Source organism: Lepidochelys olivacea (assembly GCF_965140295.1).
Source record: "Lepidochelys olivacea isolate rLepOli2 genome assembly, chromosome: 2".
Classification (NCBI taxonomy): domain Eukaryota; kingdom Metazoa; phylum Chordata; order Testudines; family Cheloniidae; genus Lepidochelys; species Lepidochelys olivacea.
The window spans coordinates 155,387,230-155,406,546 of record NC_140412.1 but is presented as its reverse complement, the minus strand read 5'-3'; the positions used below and the strand labels follow the sequence as shown (position 1 = coordinate 155,406,546).

The following is a 19,317-nucleotide window of genomic DNA, read 5'->3' as shown; positions in this document are numbered from 1 at the left end:
GAGTTACGAATTGACCAGTCAACCACACATCTCATTTGGAACTGGAAGTACGCAATCAAGCAGCAGAGACCCAAAAACAAAAACTGTACAGTGCTGTGTTAAATGTAAACTACTAACAAATAAAGGGAAAGTTTTAAAAAAGATTTTACGAGATAAGGAAACTGTTTTTGTTTCATTTAAATTAAGATGATTAAAAGCAGCATTTTTCTTCTGCATAGCAAAGTTTCAAAGCTGAATTAAGTCAATGTTCAGTTGTAAACTTCTGAAAGACCAACCATAACGTTTAGTTCAGAGTTATGAACATTTCGGAGTTACAAACAACCTCCATTCCCAAGATTCTACTGTACTGTAATTGGAGGTGCAGTTGCAGCTCAGGTAGACATACTTGCTCTAGCTTTAATCTACCTAGCATGCCTAAAAATAGCAATGGCTTCAGCATGGGCTAGAAACATGATTACAAACCCAGGACTCCAGGTGCCCTTATACAGCCACACTGAAGCTCAGCACTACAGCAGCTTCATGTCTATTTTGATCTGTGGTAAGCAGACGAAAGCTTGCAGCTTGGGTAGGCATACATGAGCAGCAATCCCATCTGCAACTGCAGTGTAGACATATCCTGGGTTGTTTTTTTATCCAGGGCATCATCGCAAGACCAAGCTAGATCTATACAACACTCAAAATGCTCTTAACTTCCAGTTTATGGGTGTGCATCAATGAAGACAGTTAAGAGTAACAGCACTGACTACTTCCATAATTTTCCCCTTACCCACAGACACACATGAAATGCATGACTAGCACTCTCAGCCTTAACTATTAGCTAATGATATTTGGGTATGGACAGCTTCTATGCAGCAGTGCACACAAATCAAAGGAAGACTCTACAGTTAGGTGTTAACTGATTGCATTCCAGACCCATGTGGCAATTTAAAGAATGGAATATCTGTGGAGGCTATTTCATTATTTAAAACATTTTTCTCTCTTCTGACCTTGAGAATCAAAAAAATATTGTACCTGAAAAAAGATAATGCACAGCATCTATAGCCAGAAATAGCTGGTCTAGTAGAGTTGGATTATCATTTTAATAGAGAGAAAAAGAGTCAAGTATCTGCACAGGAAGACCTTGTATTGGCACCAGCTAGAAATTTGATAGGGGTGATTAAAATAAATAAAATAAAAGGGAGGAGGAGGAGTTCCAGAACCTGGGCAATAGTTGGGCAAATCACCAGACAGATGCTAAGCCATTTTAAAGCTAGCTAGTTTTCAATGGTTTCCCCACACTCTTTGATTTTGTTCCTACTCTCAAACCCTTCAACAATGGATAAAATTATACTTTGTCAAAGGCCCTTAATAATATGAAGTACTCACATTGCAGTAGAAAGGATGCTGATGCTGCTTCTTCTCTTTCTTTACCTCAGGTTCGGTGTCCATGTTTGAGATTTAAAAGAGATGAAAAGGACTAGGAAAGCTACAAAAATATTTATGAAGTATTACTTTAGTTGGATGCAAGACACGAGAATTCTGGTTTAACCTGTCAACATGTTATAGTACTGGGGGGGGGGGGGGGGGACGGACGACGACGACACTTTTTGGCCTGAGGGCTGCATTGCGTTTCGGAAATCATATGGAGGGCCAGTTAGGGGAGGCTGCAAGGCATGCCCCAACCAACCCCCCCGTTCCCTAATGGCCCCCCCAGGACCCCTGCCCCATCCACCCCCCCTGCTCCCTGTCCCCTGACCACCCCCAGAATCCCCACCCCAACCAACCCCTCCTCTCATTCCTGACTGCCCCCCCAGGACCCCTGCCCCTATTCAACCCGTTTCCTGCCCTCTGACCGCCTGGACCCTTATCCACACCCCCTGACCACACCCCCAAACTACCCTGCCCTCTATCCAACACCCCCACTCCCTGCTTCCCTTACCGCGCTGCCTGGAGCACCAGTGGCTGGCGGTGCTACAGCCACACCACCGGGCAGCACAGAGCACTGCTCAGGCTTGGCTCTGCAGCCCTGCTGCCCCAGGAGCTCGCAGCCCTGCTGCCCAGAGAATTGTACCAGCGGTGCAGTGACCTGAGGCTGCGGGGGAGGGGGAACAGCAAGGGAGGGGCCGTGGGCTAGCCTCCCAGGCTAGGAGCTCAGGGGCTGGGCAGGAGGGTCCCGCGGGCCATAGTTTGCCCACCTCTGTTATAGTAGCTGGGTATATGCATATTTTAAATGTTTGGGTTTTGGGTGTTTTCTTTTCAGCAACCTGGAAGTTTAGCTTTGAATTTCCAGGCTAATTACTGTGTTTTGAGAACATCAGTGTTTCATTAAGAGCAGGCCTCAAATTGGGGGGAGGGGGGTGGGAGAGGCACTCTCCCAAGCCCTACCCACCAGGCATAATATACACACATCTAAACTATAATCATATGCTCTGCCACACTTCTCAGGTTTTACCTTTTCAGATACATGTATGGACAGAGCCAGATTGAGGCACAGATATTACAGCCATGTGTTTAGGTTCCCAGCTTCCAGAGACACATGATATCAGAATCTAAGATTACATTTTAAAAAAATGTTTCTAGTTCATACAGTTGTGAAGAAAAGCCTGAAAATCTGAACCATATTTAACCAACTCAGATTAGTTGCCAGATTGTGCAAACAGACTCCAGCAGAAAGCAGAGCAACAGCCTTTACAACCAGTAAGGAAGCTACCTGGCCTCCGTATGTCTACAGAGCATTTTGGAGTAAGTCTCCCAGCTTGGGTCAACAGACTTGGGCTAGCGGGGCTAACACTATTATTCCAAAAATAGCTGAAAAGACTTCACTGTGAAATTGTGGTTATGGCTCTGAAGCCTAGGGCAGGGGATGGTCTTCAGAGCCAGAGTTCCAGCCTGAGCCACAACTTCACAGTGTTGTCTATACAGCTATTTTTAGAGCACAACTATGAATCCCACTAACCCAAGTATATCATCCTAGACTGGGAGGCTTGCTCCAAAATGCTGCACACATACCCAGATCCACTACCAGAGCACACCAGGTCATATTATTGTCAGTTACTATCCCAACCACTGCTGTCCCTACCACTACGGACACCTGGGAAGACAAGAAGGGCCTGAGCCACCTCAGCTACCTTCTCCAAGAAGCTGGGTGTGATGTACTGTACCTCAAAGTAGCACACTTTAACCCCATATTCATCATTTGTATATGGTTATATTTCATATAAACCATGCCTTGTCATTGTTCTGTCAAACTATGTATCAGGGTGGAAAAAAATCAATACTTGTTGTTTTTTTTTTTAAAAAAATTTATTTAAATTGGATTTTTTTGATAAAATGGTTTTTGAGGAAAAAACCTATCTAAAACAGTTTTAATTAAGATACAATATAGCTCAAAGATATCTCATTATGGAATAGGAATTATAAATTCTAATTCTATAGTATCAGACAATATATTCATGTAATGTTTACGAAAAGTTTTGTAAATGAGTTCCAATAGTTCATGGATTAGGGACCCAATCGTATGGGGTTCCAGGGGCTTCTGTATAGATTATTTAGGTTAATCTTTCTATCTACCCAATGGGACTCAGTGCTCAGTCTAGAAGATATCATCAGAGATGCTTAATTTTGCAGTTCTTAAACTGTGGATTTGTGTCTCCAGAGATAACCTGCTTGTTAACAGCAAAAATGTTTTAAAATAAATAAATAACATATAAAGGTGAGAAATAACAGACCTCAACCCTATTGTCTCTCTAGAAATTTGTGTACACAGAGTCAATCCCTTACCTCTCTCTAAAAGTGCAAAGTTTCAAAAAGTTCAGTGAATAGAAGATTGTTAGGGGCGGAATAAATCTGGACAAGGAGAAGAAGTCTGGAGATAAATGTGAGAAGAGAGGGACAGGCAGCAGAAACACAAGTGAAACTGTTTGAGCAGCATATTCCAGAAGTCTTGAGGTCTTTCTGAGTGTAGCTTTCATTGATTTAAGATCTACCATACCATTCTCTCACTAGAAGGGAAAACCCTAGTTTGGGAATATTTCAGTAAAATTCCTCTACCTGTGAGTAAAACAAACATGCATGCAAAATGCAAACAGTGCAACAAAGAAATGCAAGGCCTGATTGCCCGAATGAAACAACATCATGAGAAGTGTTCCTTCTCAAGAGGAAGCTGCATTGAATATGATGAAAGGAACATGTTTGAACATGCAGGATCTTCAGGTTGGTAAACTTTTTTATTTCATACTTCTTTCTTAAGGACTGCCTTTCTTCCTTCTGAACTGTTCTTGAATTCACATGTTTGAGCAAAACATATAGTTTTTACTCTATGGTATTATCATTTTAGATGAAGTTGTGATCAAAAATAAATAGCTGAAATAGGCAGGCCTTCCTTTTACAACTTCACCTTTAAAGTAGTACTGAGTGTCAGTGAATGCAATGAATAATACTAAATGAGCAGTATGGTAATAATAATTAAATAACTGCATTGACTTATTTTGTTTAGGAGAATCCATCCTCAACATACAGGATTCTGAAGACTATCCACCTTCAAGATCACCATCATTTTCTATAGTTTCAGAGTTATCTGCCAATGACAGTGTTTCAATCACATCATGTATGTCACATCGCCACAGTAGCACCTGTAGCAAAAAGAAAAAAAAACCTCCATAATCCAGAAACAACCCTAGATAAATTTCTGATAAGAACCAGCAGATTACAAAAAGAGATAATGGATAAAAAAAATTGCCTGGTTTGTTTATGCAACAAACTCTCCTTTCCATATGACTGAGAACCCACGCTTCATTAACATGGTTCAGGCCAGGATACAGTCCACACAACAGAGCAGATGCCGTAGGCAAATTGCTGGATAAAGTTTATGAAAGAGAAATTGAGCAGTGTGCAAAAGATCTAGAGGGTAAAATTGTTAACCTGAGTCTTGATGAGTGGAGCAATGTCCACAATGATCCTGTTGTATGTGCTTGTGTGACAACAGAAGAAGGGAATGTCTTCCTTACAGAAACAATTGATACATCAGGAAATGCACACACAGCAGAATACTTACAAGAAGTAACAGTAAAAGCTATAACAAACTGTGAAAAAAAACCCTCAAACGTCTGGTACGCAGCTTGGTCACAGACAACACTGCAAATGTATCCAAAAGGAGAAGAAATTATTTAGGAGTGAAGAGAGTCCCATTTGATACACTGCCTTCCAGAAATAACACTGTTGAAATTGCAAAATACTTCCCACTTTGTAGCAGCTGCTCTGAAAAAAGTGGGAGGAACCAAGCTAACTCTCCCACAAGACGTGTGATGGAACTCGGTAGTGGACGGTTTTGAGCACTATATCAAAAACTGGCCTAATCTGATGACAGTTTCTGAACAAAATCGTGAAAAAATAGACAGCCAAAGTTCTCAATATTGGGTTTAAGAGAAATGTTGAACACATGCTGAGTACCCTGAAGCCCATTTCTGTAGCCTGGAACAAAATGTAGGGAAATAGCTGTTTTATTGCTAATGCTGTTGAAATTTGGAAGGAACTGAGTGAGATCTTAAAAAGAGAAATATGCAATGAAAGTTAAATTACAAGCATTAAAAAAACGAATGGGACAAGCACTATCTCCAGCTTGTTTTCTTGCAAATATTCTCAATACTTAGTACCAGGGTCAAATCTTAACTGCTGAAGAAGAGGAGTTGGCTATGACATGGACATCCAGCAATCATCCCTCCATAATGCCAACTATAATAAACTTCAGAGCTAAGGGTGAACCATTCAAGAAACATAGGTTTGCTGATGTTTTAAAGGAAGTCACACCAGTGAACTGATAAAAGTCACTTAAGCACTTGGATTCAGAGACCGTTGAAGTGATAATCTCACTTTTAACAGCAGTAGCTTCTTCTGCTGATATAGAAAGAATATTTTCTTCCTCTGGACTAATTCATTCTAAATTGAGAAGTGGTTTGGGACCTGAAAAAGCAGGAAAGCTTCTTTTTCTTTTCCAGATTATGAACAAACAGGAAAATGAAGGTGAAGACAACTGAGTTAGCTGCAGAAGCCAATATTTTAAGTTTCTCATGTTGACCTGGCTGACATAGTCGATTTAATTTTTGTTTTACTTTAAAGAAAATTCATTTAACTCAATTTTTATTTAACTCAAATTCAAAAACAATTTTAACAAAAACAAACATGATTTTAAGAAACTTGAATGTTTAACTAAGTTCAAAAATTCATATGCTTGTTTTGTTAAAATATTATGTGTTTGCTGTTGAAGAAAAAAATCCAGAATACATAACGCTGCTGTTTTAGTTAAATAAAACAATTTAAATGTCTGTCTGGTGATGTTCTCCTCCTAAAACAGCGTGGCAAGAAAATCCTCCAAATATTAATGATTAATCTATTGAATTGGAATAGTTCACCTCCCAATAACTTCAAAAATATCTGTTTCAATTACCTTTGTTAAATGAAATAACCAAACAATCATTCATTTTCTGATATAGCTGTAAAACTAATCTGAAAAGTTTTCAAAATAAATCACTTTAAAAATATATAGCGTATACCTTCTAAAAATGAAGTCTATATCTATCTCTGAGTTGTGAAGACCATGTATTAAGGTTATAACCACCACCAAGAATGCACTTTTACGTAGAAATCCAGGATTAAATCAAGTCTTCCTGATTAGTGATTTAAATCATGATTTAGATCAATTTGATTTAAATCAAATCCACCCTATGTATATCATTATTGTGTATGAAGTTATCAGATTTTGCTATATCTTGTTATTCAAATATGTTGTGAGTTTGGGAGATACCCACTGCTAGCCTGTCAATGACAACAAAGGAGGTGAGCCATACCCAAACAGGCATTAAGCAACCATCATGAGGTACCGACCAGCAACAAGAACGCTGGAAAGAAAGTCTTCAAACTAAGGAGACTGGTCCCAGGCTTCAAAGGAAATTCAGCCTGTGTATTAAGAATCTGACTACAACATCCAGCGGGGGTGAGAAAAGCTGTTTGATTCAACTCTTGCTTCGTCTGATAAAGTTTAGAATTTAGACTGCAATTTTGCTTTTATTTCTTTTGTAACCATCTTTGTTCTATATGCCTACCACTTATAATCACTTAAAATTTATCTTTCTGCAGTTGATAAACTTATTTCAATGTTTTATCCTTACCAGTGAGTTTGTCTAAAGTGGTTGCGGAATTTGCTGGCATTACATTAGCTGGTGCATGTCCATTATCCTTTGATGAAGTCGTGAATTAATTACTGAGAAGGTCCTGAGCAATGTTAGACAGTACATTTCTGGGCTGCACAATCGGGGAGGGGGAGATTTGCTGGTGTTTCCCTCTGTATAGCTCATGAGTGGCTTGCACAGCATTCATTTAACTTATCTGGGTGTATCTCGCATCCTGGTGGCTAAGTGTTAACAGCACCTGGAGAGGTTTGCTACTGTGATTAGTCAAGCATCATGAGAGACAGCCCAGGATGGAGAGTTAAGGGGGCATAGCAATCCCAACTCAAGGTTGTACTCCGAGGACCCATCACACTAGCAGACAATGCAAACACAGGAGATGGGGAGTGGTCCCCCATTTTCCTGCCGCTGCAAGGCCACACTATGAGCAATATGGATTGCCATCCCCACCCCGCTCTGAGCAAAGAAAGTGGTGGTATTTTCTTAAAAGCCATCGAAGTGGCACCAACAGGAGCTCTCACTCACTGCGAATTGTGCAGAACTTCCTAGGATCAGCTCTCTCCTCTGACACATTTCCACCCGCAGCATCAACATTTAAACTGTCAGCGCCCCCCCCCCCCCCGGCCGCGCTGCAGGCACCGCTGACTACAGGCCAAGTGAGAGGGGAGCGCGAGACAGCCCCCCCGCCCCGGCCGGGTCCCCGGGGCTCATCGCCGCTTCCCGCCTAGCTGCAGGCCCCGCAGCAGCAGCAGCCTCCTCCGCTCCCTAATCGCTGCCGCGGAGCCGCCGGGGCCGACCCCCGCTCCGGGGTCCGGGCCAAGCCGGGCCAGCCACCCGCGGAGCCAGCCCCGGGCTGTTCTCGGCCCGGTCGGGCGCGGTCCCAACCGCCGGGCCCGCGACTCCGAGCTCCGCGCGCGGCAGCAGCAGGCGAGCCCGCCCCGCCCCCGCGGAGACGGGACCGGCCGGGGCGGCTCCCCCCGTTGGAAGCGCAAGCGGGGGGCGGGGAGAGCAGGCCGCATCCCGCCTAGGCGCTTCCTCCGCCGGCCCCGAGCGCCGTATCTGCCGCCGCGTCCCCGGCACTCACCCCGCGCCCCGGCTGCGGCTCTTCGGCCCGCCGCCGCGAGAGAACTGCAGGGCGCATGCGCCTCGGCCCCTGCGCGCTGCGTGAGGGGGTCGGGTCTGGGGATGGGGGGTGGAAACTCCGGACCGGACTCCCCCTGCGGCGGGAATCGGATTCTGCTCCTCGCCCTCCGCCGGGGGCGGGGCTGGGCTGGGCTGGGCTGGGCGCCCGCCACACCGCCCCGCCTGTGGGCGGCCCCGGGCAGCAGCGGGACGCGGGGAGCCGTGGGGCCGTTGAGGGTTACCGAGAGTCAGGGGCATTTCCTGGGGCCGCGGGCGGGATTCAGCAACGCTCATCCGGCGTGTCTCTGGTGTTTCTGTTAAAGGTCCTGCTCCCGGTGAGGAGCACCTCAGCTTTCCTGTTCGCAGGCCGGGCTCTTCTAGACCCAGTGGCTGTAGAGAAAACTTTGAAAATGCGAACCCCACATGCCCACAAACCAGGCGGCAGATGAAAAGCACCCCACATGGCGCATGTTTAAAATAGGATTTAAAAAATTGCATACATGGCTGATGAATGCACCGATGCAAATGGGCATCAGTATTAAGTTATTGTGTACGTTATCTTGATGTCAGTGGTAGGCCAGTAAATGCATTTCTAGATGTTCAAGTTATAGAAGACACATCAGCTGCCTCTGTGACAACCCACATCTTAGAAGAGTTAAATGCTGGTCAATTGGACCCCAAACAGATGGCTGCTTGTGCATTTGATGGAGCTGCAAACTTCTCTGGAAGACATGGTGGAGCACAAGCTTTGCTCAGAGAAAAGTGTAACCTTAGTCTCTCCTGTACACGCTGCAGAGGCCATCTGCTCCAACTAGCATTAGTAGGAGCTGCAGAATCTTCAAAAGACATTTCAAATGCTATAAATTTAATGTCTTCATTATATTCTTTTTTCAGCAAGAGTCCAAAAAGACTGAATAGCTTGGAAAATATAGAAGATACACTGGGACTGAAGTTCATATTAGTCCAACCTGGGAAAACCCTCTGGCTTTCTCATGAGCGAGCCTTGGCTGTTGTCTTAAAATTACTCCAGCCATTATTACTGGCTTTGGAAAGTATCTACCAAGATGGGATGGATCTAAGTAGTGAGGCTGGTGGATTACTTTTGCTACTATGTTCAGAGAAGACTATTGCCATTCTCTCTCGGGCCATTAAACAATGCCATCCAGGCATCTGCTACAACAGTAGTAGATCTTTGTCCAGCAATAGAAGCTACATTTGGATCAATCAGAGAGCTGTCCATTGAAAAAGTACTGGAAGAAGCAAAGACTTCAGTCCGGAAGTTGACTAATGAAGGCATTTATATTGAATCCTTAAGTGAAGAGGACAAGAAGTGTTTAAGACAACTGAAAAAGTACATAGACTTGATTCTTAAAAATCTACAACAGCGACTTCTAGATTCTACTCAACCTCTATGTAGCTTTTACAGATGCCTGTCCTATAAAACACAGACAGTTGAGTGGAGTGAGGCACTACCAGCAATGGGGCTGCCGTGGGATCAGGACAGAATAGAGAATTTGAACACAGAGTGGAATATCATACAACGAATGAATGAAGATTTGACTTCAACTTATTTTTTATCATCACTAGTGGCTCAACCCAATCTTTGTGCTATGTTTCCTGGGATGAAAGAAGTAGGAATTCATCTCTTGCTACTCCCAGTCACAACAGCTACAGTTGAGCGTTCTTTTTCATCATTGAATAGAATTTTGTGTTCTGAAAAAAGTCGCCTTCTGCCTGATCATATGAATGAACTAATGAGCATATCAATTGAAGGAATGGAAGTACCAGACACACGAGAAGCCACCAGAGATGACCGCATTGCATTCAAGAAGTTAATTAACTGAGTTGTGCAAAATTATAACAAGAAACCAAGAAGGATGTAGATGTAGTGCTTCATAGAAGGCTTGAGTAGCCAACTTTAATTTGTGTGATGATTTTAAAACATGAGTTAAATCTAATAAAATGGTCAGAAAACATTTTTCAGTTTTTACTATGGTGCCATACAGCCCACCTTCACCCTCACAGTCTCACCCCTCATCAGCCCTGACACCCCCCACCGTAAATTCAAACACGCCCCCTAATTTCAATTCCTTGGGAAACCACTGATAGCGGTTACAGTGCACTCCAGCTAAAATATTGTTTCAGTACTGGTGCTGGGTTTTTATATGGTTTTATGTTTGCTATGTCTGCAGCTGATCAAAAATATATGAATATGGTTTGGAAACTGTTTGTTAGTTTTGTTGGCATTCATTGGGCTTTTATTAGATTACAGTTTGCCTTTGGTTCTGAATTCTAAATAAATAAGATATTTTTGGCACAAAATCTTTATTTTTAAATGATTTTACGATGCCAGTTTTTCTTTGTTATGATGTATAAAATGTTTGGGGTTTTGTCATTATTGTAATTATCGTTGCTGTAGTTGTTGCTTTCCCACTTCTTTTTTACCTTAGCAATATCATATCTTTAAGATTAAGGCCTTGTCTACATTATACAGTTTTGTCGACAAAAGTCAGGTTTTGTCGACAAAACAGTGAAGGTGTACACACTACAATGCTCCTCCGATTGATATAACTCTTTTGCTACACCAGGGGTTGGTAACCTTTCAGAAGTCGTGTGCCAAGTCTTCATTTATTCACTCTAATTTAAGGTTTCACATGCCAGTAATACATTTTTAACGTTTTTAGGAGGTCTCTTTCTATACGTCTATAATATATAACTAGACTATTGGTGTATGTAAAGTAAATAAGGTTTTTAAAATGTTTAAGAAGCTTCATTTAAAATTAAATACAGAGCCCCCCCAGACCGGTGGCGAGGACCCGGGCAGGGCGAATGCCACTGAAAATCTGCTCATGTTCCGCCTTTGGCACACGTGCCATAGGTTGCCTACCCCGTGTTACACCAACAAAATAAAACCACTTTGGCGAGCGGCATAGAGCTTTCTGCAACAAAGTTAGAGTGACACAGTGCCAGTGTAGACACTGTGTTTGTTTATGTCGCCTCCAAGAGGTGTCCCACAATGCCCATCATGACCACTCTGTTAATCAGTTTCTACTCCTCTGCTCTGCATCCAGGTACACAGATAGGTCCTCCTACCCTCTTAAAGTCCTGGGAATTTTTGAAATTCCACTTCCTGCTTGCTCAGTGTGGACAGCTCACATCACATCTTCTCAGTTGACCATGCTGGCTTTCTGCAGCAAATAGGCTTCCGCATAGAGTATACCGGAGTTGCTGGGTCTATTGGGTGTGGGGAGAGGAGGATGTGCAGTCGCAGTGCCTATCCAACTATAGGAACTTTGAACCTACAAGCAGATTGCTCATGGCATGGATGAGAAGGGACATGAAAGGGACACGCAGCAGAGCCATGCTAAGATCACAGAGCTGAGGAGGCGTACCAGAAGGCAAGAGAAGGCAACCATCACTCTGGTACGATGCCAAAAACATGCCACTTCTACAAGGAGCTGCATGCCATCCTCAGTGATGACCCCACCTCCACTACCAAAAGCCCCATGGATACTTCAGGGGAACTGAAGGCAATGGACAGCAGAGTCAATCTCAAGGACAAAGTGGTGGACAATGAGGTCGAGTTGGAAGAGGATGTGGGACAGGTGACAGGCTCAGCCGGCGGCATGGCAAGCCAGGATCTCACTTTGACTCTGGAGTGGTCTAGCCAGTCCCAGCAGTCCATCTCTGGCATTCCAGAAGCAGGAGAGGGGAGCTCCATTAAGTACTCATTATGCTTTGATACTACATGGCTACATGAGGTAGTGGTATCCTTGATTTTGTTACATGGTGCACGTGGGACAAGGGATCTACATTAACAACACTAGGTACTTTTTGCATCTGCTTCGCATTCCCCTGTGCAGCTATGCAGTGGGGGCCCAGCGGAAAAGTTTGTTAATGCACACCAAGATCTCCCAGGAATTCTCCATAGAAATTTCTAGGAAACTTTCTTGCAAATAGTCTGAAATCATCTGCCAAAGGTTCCTTCTCAGAGCTGTTTTCTTTCTTCCCCATTGTAGGAAACTTTGCCGTGCCAATCGGCAATTACTTCTGGAGTAACCAAAGCAGCACCCGGGCAAGCAGCATATGGACCCGATCTGAAGCCACACACTTGCAGGAGATGTATCCTTGGATCATCAGTTACCCTCAGTAGGGTAACTTCCTTTCACTCCATCCCTAGGGACATTTTCCATAATGACAACTGGACTGACATGCAGCTGTGAGATCCTTGTGTCCCTTGTAAGAAATGTTCATCTGTGTATTGCTGTTTAATAAAAAAATTGTCTTACAAAGACAGTGATTATTTGTGATCTACAGATGTAGATGGAACAGAAATTCATACACAGTTGCAATCGGCATATTTGCAGGCTACAGTTAACGCTCAGGCAGGAATTATTACAGGGGCTATCCAAGGTGGCAAGTAAAGAATACCTGGCTCAGTTCATTACAGAAAGACTAATTACTGGGGCTCATTATCAAAATGCTGCTTTATATAGCATCCTGTTCAGCCCCTCTAGTAGCCCTGGTGTTTGGCTGCTCAAAATCAGCTACCAGGCTATCCACCTAAATGATCCACCCCTTGGGAAACTTTTCCTCCTTTACTCACAAATGTTATGCAGAGCACAGCAGGCTGCTATGACCAAGGGAATATTTTCCTCACTGAGGTCTAACCTGCCAAAAAGGCAGTGCCAGCGACCCTTTAATCTTCTAAATGCACATTGTGTGGTCATTCTGCACCTGCTGAGCCTGTTGTTGAAGTGCTCCTTGCTGCTGTCAAGGTTTTTGGTGTATGGTGTCATGAGCCACGGAAGTAAGGGGTAGGTGGGTCCCCAAGGATCACTATGGGCATTTCCGCTTCTGGTCTGGAAAGAAAGTCCCTGCATACAGCTTTCTATACAAGCCACTGTTCCTGAAGATGCATGTGTCATGCACCTTCCCTGACTACCACACTGATGTCAGTGAAATGACCCTGGTAATCCACCAGCACCTGTGATACCACAGAGAAGTAGCCTTTTCTGTTGATGTACTCCGTCACAAGATGGTCTGTGGCCAAAATTGGGATATGCGTGACATTCATTGGCTCACCACAGTTAGGAAATCTCATTGCAGCAAAGCTATCCACTATTTCCCGCACGTTGCTCAGAATCACATTCCTTTATAGCAGGAGGTAATTAATGCCTGGCACACTTGCATCACTGCATCCCCCACCAGTAGCTGTCTGGGAGTTGCCAGCTTCCACAAAGTGATTGCCACTCACTTTTGCACTGTTAGAGCTGTCTTATTTTGGTGTCCTTGCGCTGCAGGGTGAGGGCAAACTCTGCACACAGTTCAAGTGTAAGTGAGGGAATGATCCTGCTATTGTGAGGAACTTTCCTGGCTTATACACTACCCTGTGAAATGGGCTAGCGAAAGAATCTGAGTCCTTGCTCCCACTCCCTTTACCCAAAGGCCTGCCTGACCTCGAGGACTCCCCTTTCACTCTTCTTGGTGGCAGAGTCCTAGTAACCCCAACAAGGCTGGGCCCAGGATTCCTCAGGGGCTCGACCCCCAACCTTGTCATGGTCACTTAGGACAGGCGCTAGGGTGTCCCCACTTTGGGATGCTCTATCCACACTGGACACTTCCCTGACTCACTGACCATTACATACAGTTGAAAGTAAATACACTTTATTAAACAGAAACCAATTTAAAAAAATCAGGAAAAAATGGGAAAGGTTAAAGGAAAACACATAACCCTGCTCTGTGGCACGGGGACATCACAACCGGTGTCTCTGGAATGTAAGGGAAGTTCAGTCTGCTCCTCACAAGTCCCAGGCCTACTTCTAAGGCCCTGGCTGTGCTGTAGGGATGCTGCAGGTCGAACACTTGCTCTGGTGGTGGCCTCAGGCTCTAGGTGGCAGAACCCTTCTTCCCAGGGCCGTCGGGGTTGCGATCCCCTTCCAAGTCTGGCCTGCAAGGCCTCTTGGCTGGGGGCAACTCCCTGTGCTGGGCCCGCTGCCTAGGGTCCCCCTCACTCTCTCAAGCTGCTCACCACACCCTGCTCCAGACTGCTCCAGCCCCACCACTCTGCCTCAGTTCCAGCTCCACTCTGCCCCAGCTCCAGCCTGCCTTAGCGCTGCTGCTGCTTTGCCTCCAGCTCTCTGGGCTGCTTTTCTGGCCCCTCTGGCTCTGGTTGCTGCAGTTCTCCTCCCAGCCCAGGTCTGCTCTCTGAGCTGCTGCTGTGGCTCTGCTCCATAGCTCAGCACAGGCTCCTGCTCTCTCCTTAGCTCAGCCCCACTCTGTTCCAGGCAGCTCTCCAGCTCACAAGGAGGATGAGAACTCCCTGGCCTCCTGTCAAGGTTCCTCCCCCACTCTGAACTCTAGGGTACAGATGTGGGGACCTGCATGAAAAAACCTCCTAAGCTTATCTTTACCAGCTTAGGTCAAAACTTCCCCAAGGTACAAAATATTACCCCCGTTATCCTTGGAATGGCCGCTACCACCACCAAACTAATACTGGTTACTGGGGAAGAGCTGTTTGGACGCGTCCTTCCCCCCAAAATACTTCCCAAAACCTTGCACCCCACTTCCTGGACAAGGTTTGGTAAAAAGCCTCACCAATTTGCCTAGGTGACTACAGACCCAGACCCTTGGATCTTAAGAACAATGAACAATCCTCCCAACACTTGCACTCCCCCTTTCCTGGGAAATGTTGGATAAAAAGCCTCACCAATTTGCATAGGTGACCACAGACCCAAACCCTTGGATCTGAGAACAATGAAAAAGCATTCAGTGTTTTACAAGAAGACTTTTAATAAAAAATAGAAGTAAATAGAAATAAAGAAATCCCCCCTGTAAAATCAGGATGGTATATATCTTACAGGGTAATTAGATTCAAAAACATAGAGAACCCCTCTAGGCAAAACCTTAAGTTACAAAAAAGATACACAGACAGAAATAGTTATTCTATTCAGCACAATTCTTTTCTCAGCCATTTGAAGAAATCATAATCTAACACATACCTAGCTAGATTACTTACTAAAAGTTCTAAGACTCCATTCCTGTTCTGTCCCTGGCCAAGACGACTACAGACAGACACAGACCCTTTGTTTCTCTCCCTCCTCCCAGCTTTTGAAAGTATCTTGTCTCCTCATTGGTCATTTTGGTCAGGTGCCAGCGAGGTTACCTTTAGCTTCTTAACCCTTTACAGGTGAGAGGAGCTTTCCCCTGGCCAGGAGGGATTTCAAAGGGGTTTACCCTTCCCTTTATATTTATGACACCTCCTGACTCTCTCATAGCCTGCCTGTTCTGTCAATCAGATTGCATCCCAGCAATCCCTGTGCTTCTGTCCACACTTGGCGCCATCTTTCAATGTTTTTTGTACTCCACACTCTGTCTTCCCTTTCGATCTGTGAGAATGGAGCCCGAACTGCTGAGGAGTATGCTGACGAGTCTTGCCAGCACGTCACATTTGGCAATTGAGTTATTCCTTATGATCCAAAGTGACAGTGAGGGCTCCGACGATGATATTGACTCGAGTAACGCATATGACACGAGTTTGCTTGTGGCATTCACAGACATGCTCACCACCGTGGAATGCTGCTTTTGGGCTCGGGAAACAAGCCTGAGTGGTGGGATCACATCTTCATGGAAGTCTGGAATGACGAGCAGTGGCTGCAGAACTTTCGGATGAGAAAAGCCACTTTCATGGGACTGTGTGAGGAGCTCGCCCCCACCCTGCGGTGCAAGAACACGAGTTTGAGAGCTGCCCTGATGGAGGAGAAGCGGGTGGCTATTGCAATCTGGACGCTGGAAACTCCAGACAGCTACTGATCAGTCGCTAACCAGTTTGGAGTGGGAAAGTTGACCGCTGGAATTGTGTTGATATAAATTTGCAGGGCCATTAATCGCATCCTGATCAGAAGAACCATGTCTCTGGGTAATGTGCATGACATTGTGGATGGCTTTGCACAAATGGGTTTCCCTAACTGCAGAGGGGCGATAGATGGCACACAGATTCCAATTCTGGCAGCAGCCCACCTAGCCTCTGAGTACATTAATCGGAAGGGGTATTTCTCTATGGTTCTCCAGGCACATGTGGATCACCGTGAGCGTTTCACTGACATTAACACAGGCTGGCCTGGAAAGGTGCATGTTGCATGCATCTTTCAGAACACTGGCCTGTTCAGGAAGCTGCAAGCCGGGACTTTTTTCCCAGACCAGAAGATCACCGTAGGGGAAGTCGAAATCCCCATTGTGATCCTTGGAGATCCCCCTTACCCTTTAATGCCGTGGCTCATGAAACCCTACACAGGGAGCCTTGACAGCAGCAAGAAGTGGTTCAACAGCAGGCTGAGCCAGTGCAGAATGACAGTGGAGTGTGCTTTTGGCTGTTTAAAGGGCCACTGGTGCTCTCTGTATTGGAAGCTGGACCTGGCTGATGACAGCATCCGCGCGGTTATATCCACGTGCTGTACCCTCCATAACATTTGTGAAGGGAAGGGTGAACAATTCACTCAGGCATGGAACTCAGAGGTTCAACACCTGGAGGCTGAATTTGAACAGCCAGAGAGCAGGGCTATTAGAGGGGCCCAGTGCGGGGCTGCAAGGACTAGGGATGCCTTGAGGGAGCAATTTGAGGCTGAAAGCCACCAGTAATGTCTGGTGCCCTGCATGGGAGTGAAGTGCAGTGGTTCCAATGTTAGTAGGAATCTATGTTTGCTACGCTGACTTGCAGTGCCTGTTTCTTTCCTGGGCTAAGGTATCTTTTACTTTATACAATAATAAAGAATGTTTTCAAAGCCAAAAATGATCCATTTATTGAAAAGAAAATTCATTTATTGAAAATAAACACAACTGCTTGGGAAACAGAAAGGGCAAGGGAGTGGGGTGGGGAATGGTACAATCACAGAGTGTATGTCCTGTTATCATACTCAGCCTTCCTGTCTGGAGTGCTGTGCATGAGTGCTGCACTTCAGGATGGCTATACTGCATGATGATGGGGGCTGATGCAATGACTAAGGGTGTTAATTTTCAGGGCTGGGTGGTGAAGCTACAGGTGTTGGAGGCAGCTGGTGGCAGTAAGAACCCAGATGTTGGGGAAAGTGGGTTGGAGGTGACATGGAGGCACAAGGGAAAGAGTTTTGGGACAAGGGCTGCGGGGGGGAGGGGGGGTGGGCACAGTAGTGCTCCGCCTGCATAGCTACGAGCACCTGGATAGCATCCACTTGGCGCTCCATTATGCTTATCAGCCGATCCGTGCTTTGCTGCCGGACCACCGCGCTTTTGTGCCGGCGCTCCTCATTCTGCTGGCGGATCCTCCTTTCACTGTCCCGCCACTCCTACACTTTTTGATTTTCATTACTTGAATGCTGCATGACTTCATGCAACATGTCTTCCTTGCTTCTACGTGGCCTCTTTGTGATTCTTTGGAGTCTTTTGGCCGGTGATAACACCGACAGCTGAGATCTCAAGATTTCATCTGTAAAGGCAAAATGCAACACTTAACAGAGGCAGCATTGTTCACACCAGACAGAGCAATGATTCCTCCATACTTAAGGGCAAGCACAGTCTACACAATAGCATCATTTGCCCATCCCAAAACGAGCGCACATAACCCACGGGAGCCCCAAAATGGTGAGTAAGCACAGGGTCAAGTGTGACTGATTGTTTCACGGCTGTACTGTCCTCTGGGTTTCTGTGCCTTGGGGAGAGCCAACAGCGGCAGTGGGCCCCTATACTGAACACTGACCCCACATTTTCCACAGGAGTTCATCCTGGAAAATATCTCACTGCTGAGGGTGACCTGGGAAGTAAGGGAGGGTCTTCAACTGCAATGCGGCTTCAGCCCTGGCCCAAATGCAGCTTCCCGGTGTGCAGCAATGGTCCCCCCGCCCCTCACGGCACAGTGGCGCGGACAAGTTAGCCTTACTGGGACAAGGACCACAGTGGCTCTCCCGAGAAACCTGTGCAAGCGCATTGCCCAAGTTCTGGATGAGACCTTTGAAGAGATCACTGAGGCCGATTACCACGATGTGAGAGAGCACATCAGTGCCCTATTCCGCACCTAGGCATGCATGCAGCCCTAACCCTCCTCGCCCCAAGAGCCCGCACTGAATAACTTCCTTCCCAAAATAAAAGCTGCTTATCGGGAACCTCCTCTGGTGTTTGTCCTTCCCCAAGCACTGGCTGCCACGACTGGCTACCTTCCTCCTGGCGAGAACAGCTTCTGGCTGCATGCATCTAGGGATTCTGGGGTGTCTTCTTCCGCCTCAGCACCCTCACTCCCGCTTTGTTCCTCCTCCTCCTTCTGCCTTGTTGAACTGGGCTCTGAAGTGTCCATGGTGGCACTCGGAGTGGAGGTGGGGTCACCCCCAAGTATTATGTCCAGCTCTTTGTAGAAACAGCAGATCACAGGGGCAGCACCAGAGCGGCTGTTTGCCTTGCGGGCTTTGCGGTAGGCATTCCGTAGCTCCTTCACTTTAATCCTGCAGTGCAGTGTGTCCCGGTCATGGCCCCTTTCCATCATGTCCCTTGATATCTTCCCGAAGGTTTCATAATTCCTATGGCTGGAGCGCAGCTGGGATGGGACAGCTTCCTCCCCACAAACACTGATGAGGTCCAGCACCTCGCCATTGCTCCATACTGGGGATCGCCTGGTGTGTGGAGGCATGGTCACCTGGAAAGATTCGCTGAGAGCACTCCACGCCTGGCTGAGCAAACAGAAAGGGGGTTTTCAAAATTCCCAGAGAATTTAAAGGGCGGGTCTGAAGGTTGGTCACCTGAGGGCAGGGCAGTAGAGTTCAAAGTGATGACCAGAGTGGTTAGAACAGGCATTGTGGGACACTTCTGGAGGCCGATCAGAGTGCACTAACAGAGCAGGGTGTCCACACTGGCACCGCGGTGCTTCAGCAGGGGCGCACCAAATGTTATTCCACTTGCCAAGGTGGAGTACCAGGAGTGCTCTAGCTGCGGCGTCAGAGCACCCGACGTGCCTTGCCAGTGTGGACGGGTAGTGAGCTAGTGCGTCCGGGGCTTCTTTAACGTGCTCTAACTC

At 46.0% G+C, this 19,317-nt stretch overlaps 1 protein-coding gene across 2 annotated transcripts in view; it reads right to left on the bottom strand.

The window, feature by feature from the left end:
- The window catches only part of LOC311516505 (uncharacterized protein), a 67,253-nt gene extending 58,923 nt beyond the window's left edge, over positions 1–8,330 (bottom strand). The window contains exons 1-2 of one of the 2 annotated variants that reach the window (XM_084620641.1): positions 8,245–8,330; positions 1,366–1,465 (exon numbers count right to left, since the gene is read on the bottom strand). In XM_084620641.1, coding sequence (XP_084476767.1) covers positions 1,366–1,428 — 63 coding nt within the window. In that variant the 5' untranslated portion in view covers positions 1,429–1,465; positions 8,245–8,330. Of the gene's footprint in view, positions 1–1,365; positions 1,466–7,142; positions 7,285–8,244 lie in introns of those variants that run through there. The other variant, XM_084620642.1, reaches the window with a different exon arrangement.
- Between the last annotated feature and the right edge of the window lie 10,987 nt (positions 8,331–19,317).